This window comes from Erpetoichthys calabaricus, chromosome 7 (genome assembly GCF_900747795.2).
Source record: "Erpetoichthys calabaricus chromosome 7, fErpCal1.3, whole genome shotgun sequence".
In the NCBI taxonomy this organism is placed as follows: Eukaryota; Metazoa; Chordata; class Cladistia; order Polypteriformes; family Polypteridae; genus Erpetoichthys; species Erpetoichthys calabaricus.
The window spans coordinates 183,213,637-183,235,056 of NC_041400.2; the positions used below are offsets into that span (position 1 = coordinate 183,213,637).

Below are 21,420 nucleotides of genomic sequence, written 5' to 3' on the forward strand. Positions count from 1 at the left end.
GCAAAATTTCCCCTTAACAAGTTTCCAACTGTGTTCTTATGTTCTTGATGAACTCATATTAAAGTCACAGTCTTGATCCACTGGTCTAATTCCCATCATAATTTTAAACACTTCAAACAGGTTTCCTCCTAATCTTCTTTTGCTTCAACTGTAAAGGCTCAGATGTTTTAATCTTTCCTCATAACTCATCCCCTGTAGCCCCTGAATCAGCCTAGTTGCTCCTCTCTGGACTTTTTCTAGTGCTGCTATGTCCTTTTTGTAGACTAGAGACCAAAACTGCACCCAGTACTCCAGATGAGGCCTCACCAGTGTGTTATAAAACTTGAGCAGAACCTCCTTGGACTTGTACTGCACACATCAAGGCGCTATATAACCTGACATTCTGCTAGCCTTCTTAATGGCTTCTGAACACTGTCTGGCAGCTGATGGTGACAAGTCCACTTCTTCTTCTTCTTCTTACTTTCGGCTGCTCCTGTTAGGGGTCACCACAGCAGATCATCTTTTTCCATCTCTTCCTGTCCTCTGCATCATGCTCTGTCACATCCACCACCTGCATGCCCTCTCTCACCACATCCAAAAACAAGATTCCTAAATCCTTCTCATAAGGTGCACTTTCAATTTTTAAACCTCCCACTGTGTATTCAAACCTCACATTTTTACTTCCTATGAGTAATGCTTTAGATTTACTTAAATTTAATTTCATCTCTTACAAACCTGACCAAACCTGTATGCCATCTAAGTCCTTCTGTAATGATCGATTCTCGATTATCCATCAATCACCTAGCTTGGTATCCAACCAGCTTGTTACTTATATTCCTATTCAAATCATTATATAAACTGCTCAAAAAAATTTAAGGAACACTTTGAAAACCCATCAGATCTCAATGGGAAAAAAAATCCTGCTGGCTATCTCTACTGATGTGGACTAGGTAATGTGTTAGGAACGAAAGGATGGCACATCGTTTGATGGAAATTAAAATTATCAACCTACAGAGGGCTGAATTCAAAGACGCCCTGAAAATCAAAGGAAGAAAATGATGCGGCAGGCAGGCTAATCCATTTTGCCAACTCACAATTGTACTCAGTAGTTTGTATGGCCCCCAAATGCCTGTATGCATGCCTGTCAACATTGGGGTCGGGGGATTTTGGGGGCATGCTCCTAATGAGATGATGGCTGGTGTCCTGGGGGGTCTCCTCCCAGATCTGGACCAGGGCATCACTGAGCTCCTGGACAGTCTGAGGTGCAACCTGGCATCGTCGGATGGACCGAAACATAATGTCCCACCCAGAGGTGTTCTATTGGATTGAGGTCAGGCGAGTGAGCGTGGGGTCCAGTCAATGGTATCAATTCCTTCATCCTCTCACCACATGAGGCCGGGCATTGTTGTGCACCAGGAGGAACCAGCATAGGGTCTGACAATGGGTCCAAGGATTTCATCCCGATGCCTAATGGCAGTCAAGGTGCCGTTGTCTAGCCTGTAGAGGTCTGTGCGTCCCTCCATAGATATGCCTCCCCAGACCATCACTGACCCATCACCAAACCGGTCATGCTGAACTATGTCACAGGCAGCATAATGTTCTCCACGGAGTTCTCCAGACCCTTTCACGTCTGTCACATGTGCTTAGGGTGAACCTGCTCTCATCTGTGAAAAGCACAGGGCGCCAGTGGTGGACCTGCCAATTCTGGTATTGTATGGAAAATGCCAGTCGAGCTCCACGGGGCCCACTAGAGGACATTGGGCTCTCAGGCCACTCTCATGAAGACTGTTTCTAATTGTTTGGCCAGAGACATTCACACCAGTGGCCTGCCTGCTGGAGGTAATTTTGTAGGCTCTGGCAGTGATCATCCTGTTCCTCCTTACCCAAAGGAGCAGATACTGGTCAGTCCTGCTGATGGGTTAAGGACCTTCTACGAGGGGCCCTGTCCAGCTCTTCTGGAGTAACTGCCTGTCTCCTGGAATCTCCTCCATGCCCTTGAGACTGTGCTGGGAGACACAGCAAACCTTCTGGCAATGGCACGTATTGATGTGCAATCCTGGAGAAGTTGGACTACCTGTGCAAACTCTGTATGGTCCTGGTATCGCTTCATGCTACCAGTAGTGACAGTGACCGTAGCCAAATGCAAAACGAGTGAAAAAACAGATGAGGAGGGAAAAATGTCAGTGGTCTCCACCTGTTAAACCATTCATTCCTGTTTTGGGGGTCGTCTCATTGTTGCCCCTCTAGTGCACCAAAGCAGCTGAAACTGATTAACAACCCCTTCTGCTACTTAACTGACCAAATCAATAGCCCAGAAGTTTCATTGACTTGATACTATACTTTTCATATAACAGGATAACATTTGCCATTTTCCATTCCTTCAGAATTTCCCCAGTCTGCAGTGACTTCCAAAGAACATGCGTGAAGGGTTTATATCTGTACTCACTAACCTCCTTAAGAACTCGAGGGTAAATATTATCTGCTCCTGGTGATTTGTTTGATTTCAGCCTATTTAATCTGAGCAGTACTTCTCTCTCTACAATTTCTCAGTCCTTCAGGACCTCCTTAGTAGTCCCTGTTACTGCAATCATTTACGTATTTTAAAAACAGCACTGGCCCTAGCAGTGACCCCTGCTGAACACCCCTCTTAACATTGGCCAATTCTGATAAGGTTCCTCGCACTATCACCCACTTCTTCCTGTGTCTGAGCCAATTCTTCACTCATCTACACATCACACCCTGAACTCCCACTTCTTTTAGTTTGATGCCCAACTTTTCATCTTATCAAATGCTTTGTGAAAGTCGTTCCTGCTACTCCTCTGCTTCTGGCTCTTCACTGGCTTCCTGTTGTGGCAAGGATCCAGTTCAAAACTCTTGTCTTGACCTATGTTTCTCTGAATGGTTCTGCTCCAGTCTTTGGTTGCTCCTCTTGTCACTTCATGAAGTCTCTATCCTGCCTTGGCCTGTCTTGACCATCTCTCCTCTTGCAAGATGTGCCAAGACTGGATGATGCTTCTCCTTTCTGGCTCCAAAACTGTAGAATGATCTCCCTTTGTGTATTCAAACTGCACCCAACCTACTCCTGCTTAGGCATCTTTCGAAAATGTACCTTTCCATGAAATGTTTTGGAACTGCTCTACAGGATAGCTCCTGTAGTACTGACAAAGGGTTTAGAATTCAGATTTGTGTCTTAGTCTAGCTGCAGGCTGAATTATCTAGTAGTAGTACAACTCCACCTTGCTTGCGTTGCTTTCGTAGCTTGCACCCTGTAATCATTCTTTGCAATGTATCTAATAAGGTCTCCAGTTAAACTAACCAATACGTGGGATAAAATCCAGAAGACCCCAAGGAAAACACACACAGACACTTGCAAAAACACCACACTGACAACGACAAAGTATGGCATTCAAACCCAAGACGTCATACGGTCCCAGAGTCAAGTAAAAGTAAATGAAGCATCGCACACAAGCTCCCGCAGGCCTCTACCCACATGCTGGAATACAAGCAGAAATACCCACTGCACACTTGTACAGGCAGGCTTTAGTTTTGGTCTTCAGCTGGTACTGCATGTTGTGGGCGGACAGTCTGATGAAGCTTTTTCGCCCCCGCATCATTTATTTAGTAAATGTTCACAGGAAGTCAGCTCTATGCGGCAGTTGAGGAGATGACACTTCGGGTCCCTTTGTTACTAAAGAACAACTGAAAACTGCTAAAACAACTATGAGAAGAAGAGGCTGCTCATTTATTTGTCATCTCCTGCTCTCCTCCATAACCTTTGTGACCCGACGACAAGTTGGCCAGCTGGCCTACCTTCTGGGGTGGGGACTCGAGCCAATACCATACCTTCACAGCGTAAAGTGGAGCTCTCCTCCAACTGCTTTCTGCAGATGGCACAGAATTTCTTCTTGTGGCCAGGAGGACCAAAACAATGGGAGACTGGCATCTGTAGGACATGGAAAAGAAAACAAAAAACAAAGACATCTTAGCTTTTTCAGAGTGGCTGAGGGGTTCTCTGTCCATCAACTCACATTAAGGTGCACAGAACACACTAATGAAAGCCTCCATCTGCGGCATGTCATGCTCTCCCCGACGGCGCTTAACTCGACTGCATCATCTTTGTCTTCTGTAATGTCGTTTTTAATACACTGTAATATAAAATTTCTTTGTGTCAGCACTCACACGTCAAGGAGCTTTAAAAAAAAAACAATCATAGGTGCATAAAGTCAAGAAGAGGCACTATGGCACAGAAGGTGTTTCATGAATCCAGCATCCCGGGTTTGATTCCTGTGCCCAGGTATTGTCTACGACGAATCTGCATGTTCTCCCTGTGGCCAGGCAGGTTGTTTTCTAGGCATTCAGACTTTACTCACACATTCCCAATGATATTCAGATTACGTTAACTTGGGACTCCACTGTGGGGAGGTGGTGTGGGTATGGTTAGTGAGTGAATGAGGGGGTAAGTAGGACCTGCTCAATTATACATTAGTACCAATCACAGGCTGCACCATCTCAAGGCGATGGAGGGGGCGAACAAGACCACGACTCTCTGATATAGTGGCTGTCAGATATACTGTGATCTTAGTAGTGACTCAGGTGCCGCCGCGAGTGGCAGCCTTTCCAGCAGCTCCATGTATGACTTTATCTTTCTACCTTTTTCTCTATTTTTCTCTATTTCACTGATCACTCCTACCACTTTCTTTTACGTGGACTCGTTCCCTGGACACTTGTTACTAATTGGACATGGATTTTTACACGCTGAGACTCATCTATTCAGGTAGTCAACGTCAAGCGCTGAGAACAAAGGCCTGCGCCGGTGTGGTTCCTTATTTACCTGATGAGGTAAGAAGGGCGTACCGTGGGGGGTACTCGGTAAACGTTAACATTATACAAAGTTACTGTCTGTTATACCTGCATTGTTATCACTCTTTAATTTAATGTTTTTTATCAGTATGCTGCTGTTGGAGTATGTGAATTTCCCCTTGGGATTAATAAAGTATCTATCAATTTATTGTCGCAGGTGGCTGGGGGGGGGGGGGCGACCCGGCTGGGACGCCCTGGAGGACCAGGGGCGACCGCCCTGCTACCTACGGGGACCAAGGGTACAGAGCTTTGAAGCTCAACCCTGTAGGGGCCCGTGGTCACCAACAGGGGGCGCCCCAATGCCTTTGGAGCCCTGTGCCTCAGCACTTCCGTCACACCTGGAAGTGCGGGGATTATTTGAAATTGGAAAAAATCAAATTCTCAGTTACAGGATCTGTACAAAATTTTTTCAAAACCTGGCAGGATCTGATCAATATTATTTTAGAATAAGAGAAATAACTATTACCGCATTTAATTCCCTTCTCCATCTCTAATTTTACATATATATTTATTTCTCCCTTTCTTTTGCTTATTGTTGTCTTATTAAAAAGCCCTAAGCAATTCTCCCTTAGCTAAGCTCTCCTTCTCAGGGGTGGGGTTTGATTTGTCTTTAATTTTGTTTGGTTATAAATTGATCTATTTGTATGGAATGATTACAATAAAAATTAATAAAAAAAAAAGAACTATCTACCCCAATTAAAATTAATAGTGGAATATATTTAAATAATTTTACGACATCTGTTAATAATATTAATGTTACTTAATGTCTCCCCTTTATATCTGTCTATGATATAGTGCCTTTTACTATCTATCAGTCTCATTGTGTCGTTCTTATCAATTGATCTATTATAGTGCCTTTCCTGTCCATGTTATACAGTACAGTCCTATTCCTATCTATCCATAACATGGTGCCTTATCAATCTTACATAGTGAATCTCCTCTCCATTATTCCAACACAGTGCTATTCCTGTCTATCACTAATACTAGGGGGCTCTGCTCCCTGCTCGCTTCACTCGCCTACCCCCTATTTGGTTTATCTATCTATCTACAGTTTAAAGAGATTGTTATTTTCATGGGAATTGTTACATATGCATTATTTTCACTTTTACTTTAAAGCTTTTGTACAAACAATACTTGTCCTTTATTTCCGGCCCCAGGCATGGTTACATCTCTTTCTCGCAGGATGTATAACGCTGTTCGCGTTGTGAAGGGGGTGTGGCTGAACGCACGCTAAGGAGATGCCGTCGGATCATCTGCTGTCTTTCTGCCACTCTTGTCATGCTGCTATCATTTATGGTAGAGTGGCCAGACGGAAGCCACTCCTTAGTAAAAGGCACATGGCAGCCCGCCTGGAGTTTGCCAAAAGGCACCTGAAGGACTCTCAGACCATGAGAAAGAAAATTCTCTGGTCTGATGAGACAAAGATTGAACCCTTTGGTGTGAATGCCAGGTGTCACGTTTGGAGGAAACCAGGCACCGCTCATCACCAGGCCAATACCATCCCTACAGTGAAGCATGGTGGTGGCAGCGTCATGCTGTGGGGATGTTTTTCAGCGGCAGGGACTGGGAGACTAGTCAGGATAAAGGGAAAGATGACTGCAGCAATGTACAGAGACATCCTGGATGAAAACCTGCTCCAGAGCGCTCTTGACCTCAGACTGGGGCGACGGTTCATCTTTCAGCAGGACAACGACTCTAAGCACACAGCCAAGATATCAAAGGAGTGGCTTCAGGACAACTCTGTGAATGTCCTTAAGTGGCCCAGCCAGAGCCCAGACTTGAATCTGATTGAACATCTCTGGAGGGATCTTAAAATGGCTGTGCACCGATGCTTCCCATCCAACCTGATGGAGCTTGAGAGGTGCTGCAAAGAGGAATGGGCGAAACTGGCCAAGGATAAGTGTGCCAAGCTTGTGGCATCATATTCAACAAGACTTGAGGCTGTAATTGCTGCCAAAGGTGCATCGACAAAGTATTGAGCAAAGGCTGTGAATACTTTTGGACATGGGATTTCTCAGTTTTTTTATTTTTAATAAATTTGCAAAAACCTCAAGTAAACTTTTTTCATGTTGTCATTATGGGGTGTTGTGTGCAGAATTCTGAGGAAAAAAATGAATTTAATCCATTTTGGAATAAGGCTGTAACATAACAAAATGTGGAAAAAGTGATGCACTGTGAATACTTTCCGGATGCACTGTATGTACCTATCTATATTGTCACGCATGCACATCAGAATGTCACCTTCCAAGTTCCTTCCCTTTATGTGGTACCTTCCTGGACCAAGAGTGGGCAGTGCCGCTAACTGTCTTGTCTTCTTCTTCTTCCATAGTGCAGAGAAACAGCCCAATGAGGACAAATGACTCCGCCTCTTCTGTTCCCTGGGCCATAAAAGCAAGACCACCCAGAAGGGGGCATCACTTCTTACCCGAGCAACCACAGCAAAGGAGCTCCTCTCCCACGTGAAGGCAGACTAAGCAGTTACTGTTATTCTGGTGATAACAGTTTTTGTTTCATTTTCATGGCATTAAGCATTGTTTTTTGTTTAAACTGTTAAGTAAAAAGGGAAGGCCAGGTTGGCACCCCAAAATTTATCCTTATTTGAGCCTGTCATTCTCGCACATAACCACAATATTTAAATTGCCTTTTCTGTCTATCTATCTATCACATACTAACTTTCTTCTCAATCAATCTTCTTTATCTATCTATCTATGTTTTGTGATGGTCAACATGCATGTACAGGCGATCAGGTTAGGATGGGTATCTGATTCTTTACCTGGAAGGACAGGGGGATTATTTAAATTACATGCTCCCTCAAACTGCTAGGTGGCAGCAACCTGGGAGAGAAGCACACCAGCAGACACCCACAAGGCATGCTGGGAGTTGTAGTGCTATAGAGCAACCCTGTTGGTGTCCCTGGGTTCCACCAGGGGGTGCTATGAGCAGCTGTGGTCCAGGGGTTTTGGGACCTCCGAAGGAGTTACGCCCTGGCACCAGAAGTACTCCCAGGTTCGAGATAAAAGGAACCAAGTTGCCACATCCGGTGAGTCGGAGTTGGGAGGAAGGAAGACAAAGCTCACCTGGAGGTGTGCAGGAGAGGAAAAGAAAGAGAGAAGAGGTATTGTGTTTATCAGAAACCCATTGTGAAGGAATTCATCCATCCATCCATCCATTTTCCAACCCGCTGAATCCGAACACAGGGTCACGGGGGTCTGCTGGAGCCAATCCCAGCCAACACAGGGCACAAGGCAGGAACCAATCCCAGGCAGGATGCCAACCCACCGCAGGACACACACAAACACACCCACACACCAAGCACACACTAGGGGCAATTTAGAATCGCCAATCCACCTAACCAGCATGTCTTTGGACTGTGGGAGGAAACCGCAGCACCAGGAGGAAACCCACGCAGACACGGTGAGAACATGCAAACTCCACGCAGGGAGGACCCGGGAAGCGAACCCAGGTCTTCTTACTGCGAGGCAGCAGCGCTACCCACTGCGCCACCGTGCCGCCCCTGTAAAGGAATTCATTGTTAAATAAATTATTTATCTGAACCCAGGACTGTGTCTGTGTGGTGATGTCTGAGGTTAGGGAGGCTGCAGTGCCCCTACTAGTCACAGTATATATAAAAATATTTACAACGACTTTCCTCTCGATCTTTTTGTCTGTCTATCGATCCTTATTATAAACAGCTGTGAAAACCAATATACAGGGGTGAGTGTATCCAGATCTTGGAATGAGTTATTTTTGTAATTGCGCCGTGTTACATTACCTGAATCTATATAGATATAATATAAAAAGGCGATACTACTCCCTTGGTGATACGCCGGAAAGAAATCACATAGGGGAAACAACTTAATTTTGTTTAATGACGGCTTACACTGCATAACAGACAAAGGAAGCCAATTGTAAAACCCAGTTTGGGAGTGGGGGCCCGATGTGTAGAGTCTGCCATTTTCGTCACGGTGTTAGAAGGATTTTCCAGATCGGATGGCATCATCTTCCATCAGTCCGTCAGACTTCAAAGGTGTGCCGGGCAATGTTCCAAGGCTTTACACTCTTTCTTCATGTGCAGGCTCCCACTTAGGTGAATCATGCCATTCCAAACAAGGCAAAACAGAATACAGTTTCATGCTGACATTGACACACAAAAATATACAATGGTCCTCAGTCTGACTGCGTCCCTAACTGTCTTGTCTTATAATGCTTGCCTAGCAGTTCTTATATGATGAACCCCTGTGCTAAATCTGGCTCTGTGTCAACTGTGCATGTGAGCAGACAAAAGGCAGATTTATAAAATATATTTGCACAGAGCACAGTGGCATATTAAACTTATACACTTATTACAATAGGCAAAAGTAGGTTTACAGTAGTGAGTACGCGAAACACAGAGTTTATTCTTGTATTATTATTTAATTATTGTATTATTTATTTGTCCTACACTAGCCGTCCCCTGTGGCTCTGCCCACGTAGCAGTGAAACAGCCCTGCCCGGCTCCCCACTCCTGACGTCAAGCTTCCCCCTCCTCTCGGCCCACAGCCTCTTTCTCTCGGATTAGCGTGAATATATATCGCTCCTGCAAGCGAACTGTGAATCTTAGCGCAATGAGAGAAGTCGCAAAATCAACCGGAATGTTCCATCAAATTATAGAAAAAAACCTGATCTAAATCCGTTAAGTAGTTCTCTCCCGAAAAGCGGACAGACAGACAGACGTTAGATTTTATATATAGAGAGATTATAATTAAAGTGTGCTTGAGTGAAGCAATCATAACATGCACAACAACTGTAAGCCTTATTTTGCCCACCTCTGTATGTAAAATAATAGAGTGCCTTTCATATCTTTTAAGTAATTGCAGGGATATACTGTATCTAAATCATTTTATGATACCTCCTTACTGGTATTTAGTTCTTCTCTTTCATATCTATGATATAGTGCCTTTCACTGGCTATTGATCTCAGAGTGCCATCGGTTGGTCTAGCTATCATATAGTGCCTTTCATCTCTGTGTATCAATCCTATATACTGTAGTGAATTTCTGTCAGTCTTATATTGTGCTATTTCTCTGTCTCATGTGGTGCCTTTCCCCTCTATCAATGTTAAATAGTGGAAATCCTCTAAGAGCAGAAGGCGCTATATGACAGACAGAGAGAGCAGAAGGGCTCTATATATTGATTACAGTATAGATATCTATCATATAATGCTTCTTCAGTTCTATCACTCTGCCTCTCTCAAGCATAGAGGGCCTTTCCTTTCTATCTGATCTCTAGAATGCTATTCCTATATGTCTATTCTATAGTGTCTTTCATCTGTCTGTCTATCTATCTGTCTCTGTCCTTGCTATAGACAAAAGTGAACACCTATCTATTTCAATTTTTTTTAAAACCACTATATAAAATAAAGATGGACTAAGAAACCAAGAAACATGCAGTAGCCTTTCATGCAAAACTGCTCTAGGATAAGAAGCAAACAAGCAGACCCCCTTAGCGGCTTACGACCTCATGAATTTGTCTCCTCTCACAGAATGAATGTTAGGGACCCTCATGGTAATGATGCTTTTGCAACAACGTCAACTTTTATCAGGACACAAGCCATTTGCAATATCTCTACAAACGAGAGGTGTCGCTCGGGGGTCCGCGTTTACAGCATCTTGAAACGAAGGCCGGGTATCCATGGCAACACCATCTGAACAGAGGTATGTGTAATGATGAGGCCTCAAAGAGATCCACTTACAAAGACGGCCGTAGAGCAGAACGTGCGGCCCAAGGGACAAACGTGCGGCTTGTCGATCTTTGACTTGGTTTTTTTTTCCCCATGTTGCAATGTCACTCTCACTTCTCTCCACCGGCTCATGGATCTTTTTCATTAAGCTGGAGGTTAACTTTTTATTTATTTATTTATTTTTTATTTCACAGCATGAACTGTATTTCTTCCAGGAAAGCAGGATGGACATAAAATTAAAAGAAACGGCAAAAAAGACCCCTTGCTTGTTTTCTTATCATGTATGGCACCTACTCAGTTCACATCTCTTTTATGTAAAGAGTACATGCTCTGACAGTTTTGCTAATTTTTTATCCTAACAAACACACACAGCAGCACGCATCACCAAACATCTGGACCAAACTGACTGGCTTAAAACACCAATTTCCTCATCGCAGGTCTCATGACAGACAAGCCAGTGTGCAGCCATGAAAGGGATCACTGCAACGAGTAATGGAGCCCGACCTTAAAAAGCACTTAAAGTGCAACCTCACCAATTACTGAAGAGAAAAGTGTTAATAAAAGGATGGGTTAGAAGAAGTAAGAGCCATGGCAAGGAAAGCAGAGAGAAGAAGGTGGGCAGAGGCAACCGGCTGGCTTGCAGATGGCTGGTGGCACATCGTGAACTACAGCACACTTATAGGATGTCCTCCTCTTGATTGTGGGCACTTCTAACAGCCATGACAACCCGAAGTACAAAGGCCTCAAGTACAGCATGACTGGCACGATAAGCAAGCAAATTAAGACACACATTACTATGGAGGAGCCTTCACTTCTGCTTTAACAACTAACATCAGATCAGAGACAATGCCAAATTTCTACCTGATGGCAAATAAAGTTGTATCCACTTATCTATCTATCTATCTATCTATCTATCTATCTATCTATCTATCTATCATATAGTGCCTTTCATATCTAAATATCGATTATATAGTACTTGTATATCTATCTATCTGTCTATCTAATATATAATGCCTTTCACATCTATCTATTATATAGTGCTTTTCCTATTCTCTGTCTATTTTATATTGCCATTTACATCTATCTATCTATTATATAGTGCCTTTCATACCTAAATATCGATTATATAGTACTTGTATATCTATCTATCTATCTATCTAATATATAATGCCTTTCACATCTATCTATTATATAGTGCTTTTCCTATTCTCTGTCTATTATATAGTGTCATTTACATCTATTATATAATACCTTTCATATCTAAATATCAATTACATAGTACTTGTATATCTATCTATCTATCTATGGACATCTGTTTACAAGTATATGAAGCTGTGTACACAATCTATCAGTTACACTGGACATTTCACAATCTAAAGACACATTCTTGTCTGTAGACTTCTGCATCAACCCATAAACCCATTTAACTAGTTTGACACAGCTGCAGAAATCTGTTTAAATCAGTTTACAGTATGGCGGCCTTTCCAGATTTCTGATGTTAATGCTATATAGTGCCTTTTCTTCCATTGCTCCTTCCCTTTTATCTATCATGCACTGCCTTTCATTGTATCTATCTATCTATCCAGCGGCCATAAGACCTGCACTTCAGAAGACGTCATCCACCTGAAGCTAAGCATATTTGAGCCCAGCCAGTACTCAGATGGGACATCACCTAGGAAAAGCTTGGGCTGCTGCTGGAAGAGGTGATAATGAGCGTACTAGCACAAAAATGGCTGCCATTGCAACATCCAGGTGGGTGGATTTTACTATTTAAAAGTGCTTTGAGTAATGAGAAAAGTGCTATACAAATGTGAAGAATTATTATTATTATTATTCATCATATAGTGCTTTGCATGTATGTTTCATTATATAGCATTTTTATCTATCTATTATATAGTGCCTTTCATATCTATCTATCTATTTCTCTCCCTATCTATATTTGTGTAAAGACAGCTGTTAAACCTACATAAATCTGTTAAATAATGCAGCATACTCCATTTCAAATCTATCTAGCACAGGCGGATACAGCTGCAGGAATTAATTAAAACCATTTCATTATCCAGTGCCTTCCAAATATACACATTCATCCTTCTATTTTCTTAATCCACTTATCCAGGGCAGGGTCACAGGGTAGCCACAGCCTATCCAAGCAACTTTCGGCTTGTGATTCTCAGTATTCGTTTTGTCTCCCTTCTTAAAGATTGGAGTCACATTTGCAACTTTCTAGTCCTCAGATTGTTCTCCTTTCTCACGTGAATGTTCAAATATGCCTAATAAGGGTATACTGATGACATCTCTCATTTCTTGGTAAGAACCAACCAGATCCAGAGGTTTTATTAGCTAACATCATATTGAGGGCTTGAACTATATCTGACTGTCCTATTTTAAAATCTGTGAACTCCGAGCTTGTTTCTACTTCTGCACAGAGCATTCTGTTTGTTTCTTCCTTTGCAAAGACTTGGATGATATATTTGTTTAGTTCGTTTACTGTTTCCTTCTCATTTTCAATGATTTCTACTTTTGTGTCCCTGAGGTTTCTTAAATTATCTTAAACCTTCTCTTCTCTTTCTCATCTCAATTGTTCTCACCCAGGTGACACTTACGTCAACAAGCTGAGCAGGTCAGACCAGATCTCTTAATCCCCAACAGCATTCCAAAGGCTCCACACGTCTCTATGGCTTGTCATGGGGTCTCCTTGAGTGAGCCACATCCGAGCAAATTCTTGAAGTGAAGATTTTGTTTTGATAATTATCTTGTTGGGACAAGATGATGGTCTGCACCAGGGGCCTCATGCATAACGCCGTGCGTAGAATTCGCACTATAACATGACATAAGCACAAAAGCGGAAATGTGCTTACGCACAAAAAAATCCAGATGCATAAATCTGTGCGAATGCCAACTTCCACGTTCTTCCACTACATAAATCCCGGTCAGCGTGAAAAGTGACGCACGTGCATGCGTCTGCTGTCCCGCCCCAACTCCTCCCAGAATTACGCCTCTTTGAATATGCAAATTAATATAAATAGCCCTTAAGCTCAGCCCTCTGTGTAAAGGCAATGGCAAAAGCAAGAGGGAAAATAGAAGAATTTCAGTGAATACCAAGTGGAGGCAACGAAAAACGTACTATTTGTTGGTTTAAACAGTGATATAAACAACAAAAGGAAGTTGATTGAGTGACATAGAGTGTCACAGAAACTCGAAAGCTCAAGTTCACAAAGTTGCACAGTGCCCGAAATAAAAAAGAAGTTGTCAGACATTAAAGTCGCTGTGAAAAGGTGAGTCGTAGCCCACCGTCTGAGAGTCATATGGAAGCTTAGTAGGGTACAGAGAAAAGAAAAAAATTGGCATACAGTGGCAAAAAAAGCTCAAAATGTCACCTTTAATCTCGAAATTTCCCCTTTAATCACGTAGTTTATTTTGTCATTAAAGTAGAACATCATAAACTTCATCTTAAAATCGCTTGATGTACTAATTTCTCAATCCCATCGTAACTAAAGTAGCACATTAAATGCTTTGTTTTGTATTTGATCTTCTATGTGCTCTGTGTGTGTGAATCACTATGTACTTCTTAAATGGGCTTTCTCTTCCTCTGACAGGTATCCTCCGTGATATCATTTTCATGATGATAGAAGTTAAAACATGTTATTAAACTTGGGAACACGGTGGTGCAGTGATTGTTCATGTCTCATACAAGATGTTTGCTGCGCCGTGCGCGACCTTCGATGAAATAATTTATTGCAGCAGTACTGTCTCTTTCAAACGTACTAACCTCCAATTTCTGTCCTTACTTTTCTTTCTCCAAATACCCAATTGCCACACAATCAGCTCTGTAAAACAGACGTTAAGCCATCTGTAAGCTTAGAACACCAATTCTTCAAAACTTTTAAGGAACACTGAAATATCTTCGTAGTACATGTTTAATTATTCTATCCATCTAACCTTCCGGTGTTGCGCCAGCCCCAGCAAGAATACAGCATGAGGCAGGAACAATCCGTGAACCGAGCACCAGCTCCTCGCTAGCGCTGCAACACCGTGTCCTCACATGTTTAATTATTAACAATATAGATTATTTAAATAAAGTTAAAGTTTTATCTGTATAATATAATAAACATATTTTGCTGCATTTCATCTTAAAAATGATATCGTCATCATATATAAATACGCGCTTTATAAAGTGGCTCAGGTTGTGCAATATTATAACTATCGCAGGTTTACAGTGAGGTGATTGTACTTATAAGTACAAACAGTTCTACAAGGAGCATTTGATGGACTGATTGATTGCGTTTATAGTTCTTGGGATGAAACTGTGAACCGCGAGGTCCGTACCGAAAAGGCTCTGAAGTGTTTGTCGTATGAGAGCAGTTCAAATAGACAGCATGGTTGAGGCAGCGTGTGCTTGATGCTGTATACCGATAATTCTCTTTCCAATCAGCTGCTGTACAGCTGTGATTCACACTCAGATACAGTGATATACAGTAAATACTACAAGTGGTGCAGTGAGAGTAATATGGAAAAAGATGGTCCGATGTGGCAACTCCTAATGAAAGCAGCTGAAAGAAGAAGAAGAAGGTGCAGTGAGATTAACAACGCTAAAGCAGCTATGGTATTTAGAATAGTTTGACCATTCTGTGGACCATTATATTGTTAAAAGTTAATTACAATCAAATGCATTAAACTAATAAACAATATGCGGTTAATTTCAGTGTATTTATAAAGCCACGTCAGGGATGTGGATCTAAAAAAGAAAGGATAACCACAAAGGAACAGTAGCACTGCTTTGACGCTGGGTGCCGCCAGTCTGCAAAACCGAGCGGAGAACTTGCGTACGACAGCGTATGAGCTACTGTGGAAATGTGCGTGGCTTTACGGCAAGTTTAGGTTTTATACATAACGATTTGAACGTGGAAACGGGCTTACGCAACATTTTTGAGCGTACGCACCGTTTATACATGAGGCCCCAGGACACCACGTTTTCCCACATGATACCACCTTGTACGTGTGATGGGGTTGAATCACGTTACAAACACCACAAATCTTTTAGTGCATTGACAGGGTTTTAGGCCAGGAGGGCTTGACCCCTCACTGCCAGTGACCCATTCGGAGCTGCACCCAGTTACACTTATTTTTTTAAGCTGTGTGAGGTCAACAGGGTGGTCAAATAGCTGAGAGCACCCAGGGGCTTCTGTGAAGTAGCCAGAGGCCAGCTCTTAGATTCTGCCAATGTGATCTTTTTTTTTTGTAATGAACTAAAGCACTAATTTAAGCTGGGCTGAAGTCGAATAGCTGTGCCAGTAAAGCAAAAGGAGGCAGAAATAAAGAGAAGCAGCAGAGCGAGAAGAAAATCTATAAAAGAGGACGCTAATATCTTAGCACAGCCGACTGTCCCCCCGCGGTATGAGCCTCCGCCGCCACGCTGCCTGCACTTCATTTTCTGAGCTTGATAAGGCTGAAAAGGTTCTCAGATCCATCTGATTGTTTTCTGGCCCAGCTTTATATCTAATGAGCCCTCAGGTCTTGTGCCAGAGGCTCTCATGTGAAGCACAGAGTAAGTAACCAGGTGGGGTGGGCAACAGAGAAATAAAAAACTAAAGGCGGGTGTGTGCCAAGGCTCAGAATCCATCTGTTATCAATGCCACCTCAGGGAAGTTGAGCTTAACTTTGTAGTGTGGCAAGAACCAGCCCTGAATAGGAGGCCCGTCCATGGCGAGGCCTAAATAAGCGCAGTTTCTCACATTTGGTGATATGGAGACACCGCTAGACTACATCTTTACTTACACTCACTTTCAGACTCCTTTAATTATTTCAACCTATGGAGGTTGTGGGTTCGCAGTAGACCACCTGCTGTTTATTCGAGTGCAAACCTTCTTCAACTCCGTTCAGTGCTCAGGACACATGGGATTTCCCTGACTGCCCCCCTGACCAAATTACTCATTGTACTCTTTCTTTTATTCTTTCTCTCCCAAGAAAAATACCCGTCTCTGCCCTCTACTGTTTACTTTGCAAAGCATTCTTGTGGCAAAGTGAGGTCCACGGCTGATTGCCATTTTAAATAAATAATCGCCGCACCTCGTGGCTTTAAGGAGGGGGCGTGGTGGGAGCAGTTCCCGGGCGCGAAGCGGTGTAGGCGCTTCCGCACTTAAGGAATGGATGAGGAGTCGCCCGTGGCCGTAATTGATGCCAGGTGCTGCTAATCGCCACACCTGTGCCACATCCCCATTTTAAAAGGGAGAAGCACGAGTGCTAGGAAGAGATCGAAAGGAAAAAGATGGAGAGAAGGAGAGAAGAAGGCAGGAGGCTGTAAAAGTCGGTGCAGGAGTGAGTGAGCAAGCAAGCGGAGGACAGCAGGCACATGTGGGAGAAGAGCCTTTGAGGAGGAGTGTGTGGCCAATACTCGGTGGGTGAGGCAGTCAGAAGTGGCCGCAACCAGGAAGGTGAACGGCTCACCGCGTAAGGCTGTGGGGGTCAAGGGAAAGAGCCCCAGTGTGAGGGCCCTGGCCATTGGGGTTCAGAGTCTCGGTCCGGCGAGGGTGCCTGTATGTAGCCAGGGACCAGTTGAAGGTAAGCTGCACCTACTGATAGGGCGACTCTCCTGCTGCAAGGCCCGTATGGGATAAGGAGGGGAGCCATCAGCTAAAAGGAAAAAGATTTTAACCTCATTTTAATGGAAATATTTATTGGATTTTTAACCTCCACTGTTTTGAGTTGTTTTTTTATGGATAATTTATTTATTAACTTTGAGCACTACCCAGTGGACACTGTTTTTGTTTTTCTTTTTTTTTACTTTTACACCATCCCCTTGCTCCATGTTATTTGTCCTCATCTGCCAGCTCATTCGGTTACCTTATCGACGTTGACGGGCTCAAGAGGCTCCCAAAACTGGATGAGGGAGCATGGAGCGGGACCCACAACGTCACAGTCCTGTAAACCTCTGCCCCTGACTTCTCTCTGGTCTTCTGTCCCTTCACTCTCTCCATTGTCAGACTCTATTCTAGAAACCCAAACTACCAGCACACCCAGTTCAAAAGTCTACACAGACTCCATCCTGTGGTTTCTGATGGGCCTCACTTCAGATCCTCTGTGTCATTTATGTCTCCTTGGTTTACTTTTCTCCACATGTCCTGCCACTGTCCCTTTGTTTTGTCCTTTTGGACACACGTATGTCACCTACTGTCTTCCTTTCTTCCCTGCGGTATCCTTCTATTAACTCAAACTAATTATGGAAGACACCTAAACGCATCACTGTCGACAACTGGCAGTCCTCCTCCTACAATTTAACACATTTGGAGTTGTCTGCGGAACAGATTAATGGTGCTTCCAGTAATGTAATTGAATCCTGGTCTGCTGATGCTCGATTGTTTAAATCTCAGCTTGCAACTCCTTGATTTTTTGTTTTTTTAAATAATCCCTTGGCTCAGGCTGGGTGGGAGAGGGTGGGCTGGGTAACTTTGTATGTTATGTCCGTTTATTTCTGTGAATTTGTTTTCCCTCAATAAAAAGTTGATCACAAAAAAAAAGAAAAAATGTGCAAATCTTCAAATGAAGACGCTTTGTGGTGTGAGTGCAGGGGGCAATTCAGGATGCAAAGCAAGAGATGATGCTGGAATGGATGACAATCCACCACACGGAGGGCAGAGAGGTCCCGGTGGTCTTTTCAGCTGTGTGTACTACTCGTCGTAGGACCAGAGACACTGCAGTTCCCAAACCAGATGGTGATGCAGCTGGTCAGAACATTCTCAATAGTATCCCGGTAGAATGTGCTGAGAAGTGGTGGGAGGTGGGCTTGCCTTCTACAGCAGGGGTATCCAACTCCGGTCCTGGTGGGCCACAGTGTTGCTGCAGGTTTTCATTCTAACCATCTTCTTAATTTGTGAGCCGTGTTTGCTGCTGATTAACTTGTTTTGTCTTAGTTTTAATTGACGTGACTCAGACCCCTTAGTTGTTTTTTTTTTCCTTAATGAGCAGCCAAACAATAATGAGACACAAAACAAGCCGCCACATGACCAGCTCACCTGAAAATAAAGAAAGGTGAAGGTCTTGGTCATGTTGGTCTCTTCTCAGGTCATCAAAACATTTTGACGGTGGTCTTAGAAAAAATAGAAAATCAACAGCCAACCAGAATGAGAGCAGCAACAAGTCCTGATATTCAATAACGGCTTTAATGAACAGCAAGAATTGGCTTCTCATTAAGAAACTGGTTGGAGTGAAGTTGGCTGGAGTTTGACGTTCCAGTTTAGCTGGTCATCTGTCGGCTCGTTTCACGTCTCATTTCTGTTTGGCTGCCATTTAATGAAGAAATAAATTAATTCAGAGGACTGAATCCTTAAACACAAGGCAATTACATTGAAGGGAAAAGGAGTTAATTAGCAGTGAAAACCAGTCACTGATTAGGAAAAGAGTTAGAATGAAAACCTGCAGCAACTGGCGGCCCACCAAGGCCAGAGTTGGACAACCCTGTTCTACAGCCACTGAACGAGATAGAGACGCTGCTGCGCCTTCTGGGCTATGAGGGTGCTGCTAATAACAGCATTCAAATTACGTACCACGCCACCAAGAATGACATTGGGTCCCTCCGGAGAACAGGAGGCAGCACTGACCCCAGATTTAGGTGAGATCAGATTAGATCAACTTTATTAATCTCACCGGGACATTCAGATGCATACAGCAGCAGAACCATAAACACAAAGATACAGAGTCACAGGACAAATAATAAAGCCAATCAATCAATCGATATACAAATAAATAAATAAATAAGTAAATAAATAAATGTATATAGTTCAGATATTTCAAAAAGGTATTAGAGATCTTAATTACTGAATGAAGTTATTTAAATACATACACAAACAAACAAATAAATAAATAAACGTATATACAGGTGCTGGTCATAAAATTAGAATATCATGACAAAGTTGATTTATTTTAGTAATTCCATTCAAAAAGTGAAACTTGTATATTAGATTCATTCATTACACACAGACTGATGTATTTCAAATGTTTATTTCTTTTAATGTTGATGATTATAACTGACAACTAATGAAAGTCCCAAATTCAGTATCTCGGAAAATTAGAATATCAATTAAGACCAATGCAAAAAAAAGATTTTTAGAAATGTTGGCCAACTGAAAGGTATGAACATGAAAAGTATGAGCATGTACAGCACTCAGTATTTAGTTGGGGCTCCTTTGGCCTGGATTACTGCAGCAATGCGGCATGGCATGGAGTGGCACTGCTCAGGTGTTATGAGAGCCCATGTTGCTCTGATAGTGGCCTTCAGCTCTTCTGAATTGTTGGGTCTGGCGTATTGCATCTTCCTCTTCACAATTCCCCATAGATTTTCTATGGGGTTAAGGTCAGAAGAGTTTGCTGGCCAATCAAGAACAGGAATACCATGGTCCTTAAACCAGGTACTGGTAGCTTTGGCACTGTGTGCAGGTGCCAGGTCCTGTTGGAAAATGAAATCTGCATCTCCATAAAGTTCGTCAGCAGCAGGAAGCATGAAGTGCTCTAAAACTTCCTGGTAGATGGCTGCGTTGACCTTGGACCTCAGAAAACACAATGGACCAACACCAGCAGATGACATGGCACCCCAAACCATCACTGACTGTGGAAACTTTACACTGGACCTCACGCAACGTGGATTCTGTGCCTCTCCTCTCTTCCTCCAGACTCTGGGACCTTGATTTCCAAAGGAAATGCAAAATTTACTTTCATCAGAGAACTTAACTTTGGACCACTCAGCAGCAGTCCAAAGGCGAGACGCTTCTGACGCTGTCTCTTGTTCAAGAGTGGCTGGACACAAGGAATGCGACAGCTGAAACCCTTGTCTTGTATACGTCTGTGCGTGGTGGTTCTTGAAGCACTGACTCCAGCTGCAGTCCACTCTTTGTGAATCTCCCCCACATTTTTGAATGGGTTTTGTTTCACAATCCTCTCCAGGGTGCAGTTATCCCTATTGCTTGTACACTTTTTTCTACCACATCTTGTCCTTCCCATCGCCTCCCTATTAATGTGCTTGGACACAGAGCTCTGTGAACAGCCAGCCTCTTCATCAATGACCTTTTGTGTCTTGCCCTCCTTGTGCAAGGTGTCAATGGTCGTCTTTTGGACAACTGTCAAGTCAGCAGTCTTCCCCATGATTGTGTAGCCTACAGAACTGGACTGAGAGACCATTTAAAGGCTTTTGCAGGTGTTTGGAGTTAATTAGCTGATTAGAGTGTGGCACCAGGTGTCTTCAATATCGAACCTTTTCACAATATTCTAATTTTCCGAGATACTGAATTTGGGACTTTCATTAGTTGTCAGTTATAATCATCAACATTAAAAGAAATAAACATTTGAAATACATCAGTCTATGTGTAATGAATGAATCTAATATACAAGTTTCACTTTTTGAATGGAATTACTGAAATAAATCAACTATGTCATGATATTCTAATTTTATGACCAGCACCTGTAGTTCAGATATTTCAAAAAGGTATTAGAGATCTTAATTACTGAATGAAGTTATTTAAGTACATACACAACAAACAAACAAACAAACAAACAAATAAATAAATGTGTATTGTTCAGATATTTCAAAAAGGTATTAGAGATCTTAATTACTGAATGAAGTTATTTAAATACATACACAACAAACAAACAAACAAACAAACAAATAAATAAATGTGTATTGTTCAGATATTTCAAAAATGTATTAGAGATCTTAATTACTGAATGAAGTTATTTAAATACATACACAAATAAATAAATAAATGTATATTGTTCAGATATTTCAAAATGGTATAGAAGATCTTAATTACGAATGAAGTCATTTAAATAAGTAAATAAATAAATGAATATATATTGTTTAGATATTTAAAAATGGTA

General features: G+C 42.5%; 1 protein-coding gene and 2 long non-coding RNA genes across 3 annotated transcripts in view; 2 read left to right on the forward strand and 1 right to left on the reverse strand.

Annotated features, from left to right (window-relative positions):
* LOC114654940 (diacylglycerol kinase theta) overlaps positions 1–21,420 on the reverse strand; it is a 360,676-nt gene that overhangs the window by 137,846 nt on the left and 201,410 nt on the right. The window contains 1 exon segment of the mRNA XM_028805813.2: positions 3,823–3,922. Within this exon segment, the coding sequence (XP_028661646.2) occupies positions 3,823–3,922 (100 nt within the window).
* Positions 1–21,420, forward strand: part of LOC127528827 (uncharacterized) — a 102,521-nt gene that overhangs the window by 7,323 nt on the left and 73,778 nt on the right. The gene's annotated exons all lie outside the window — the stretch shown is intronic.
* LOC127528820 (uncharacterized) lies at positions 5,555–7,218 on the forward strand. The gene is made up of 2 exons (XR_007935427.1): positions 5,555–5,690; positions 7,124–7,218. It is a non-coding gene; the product is annotated as an uncharacterized LOC127528820 (long non-coding RNA).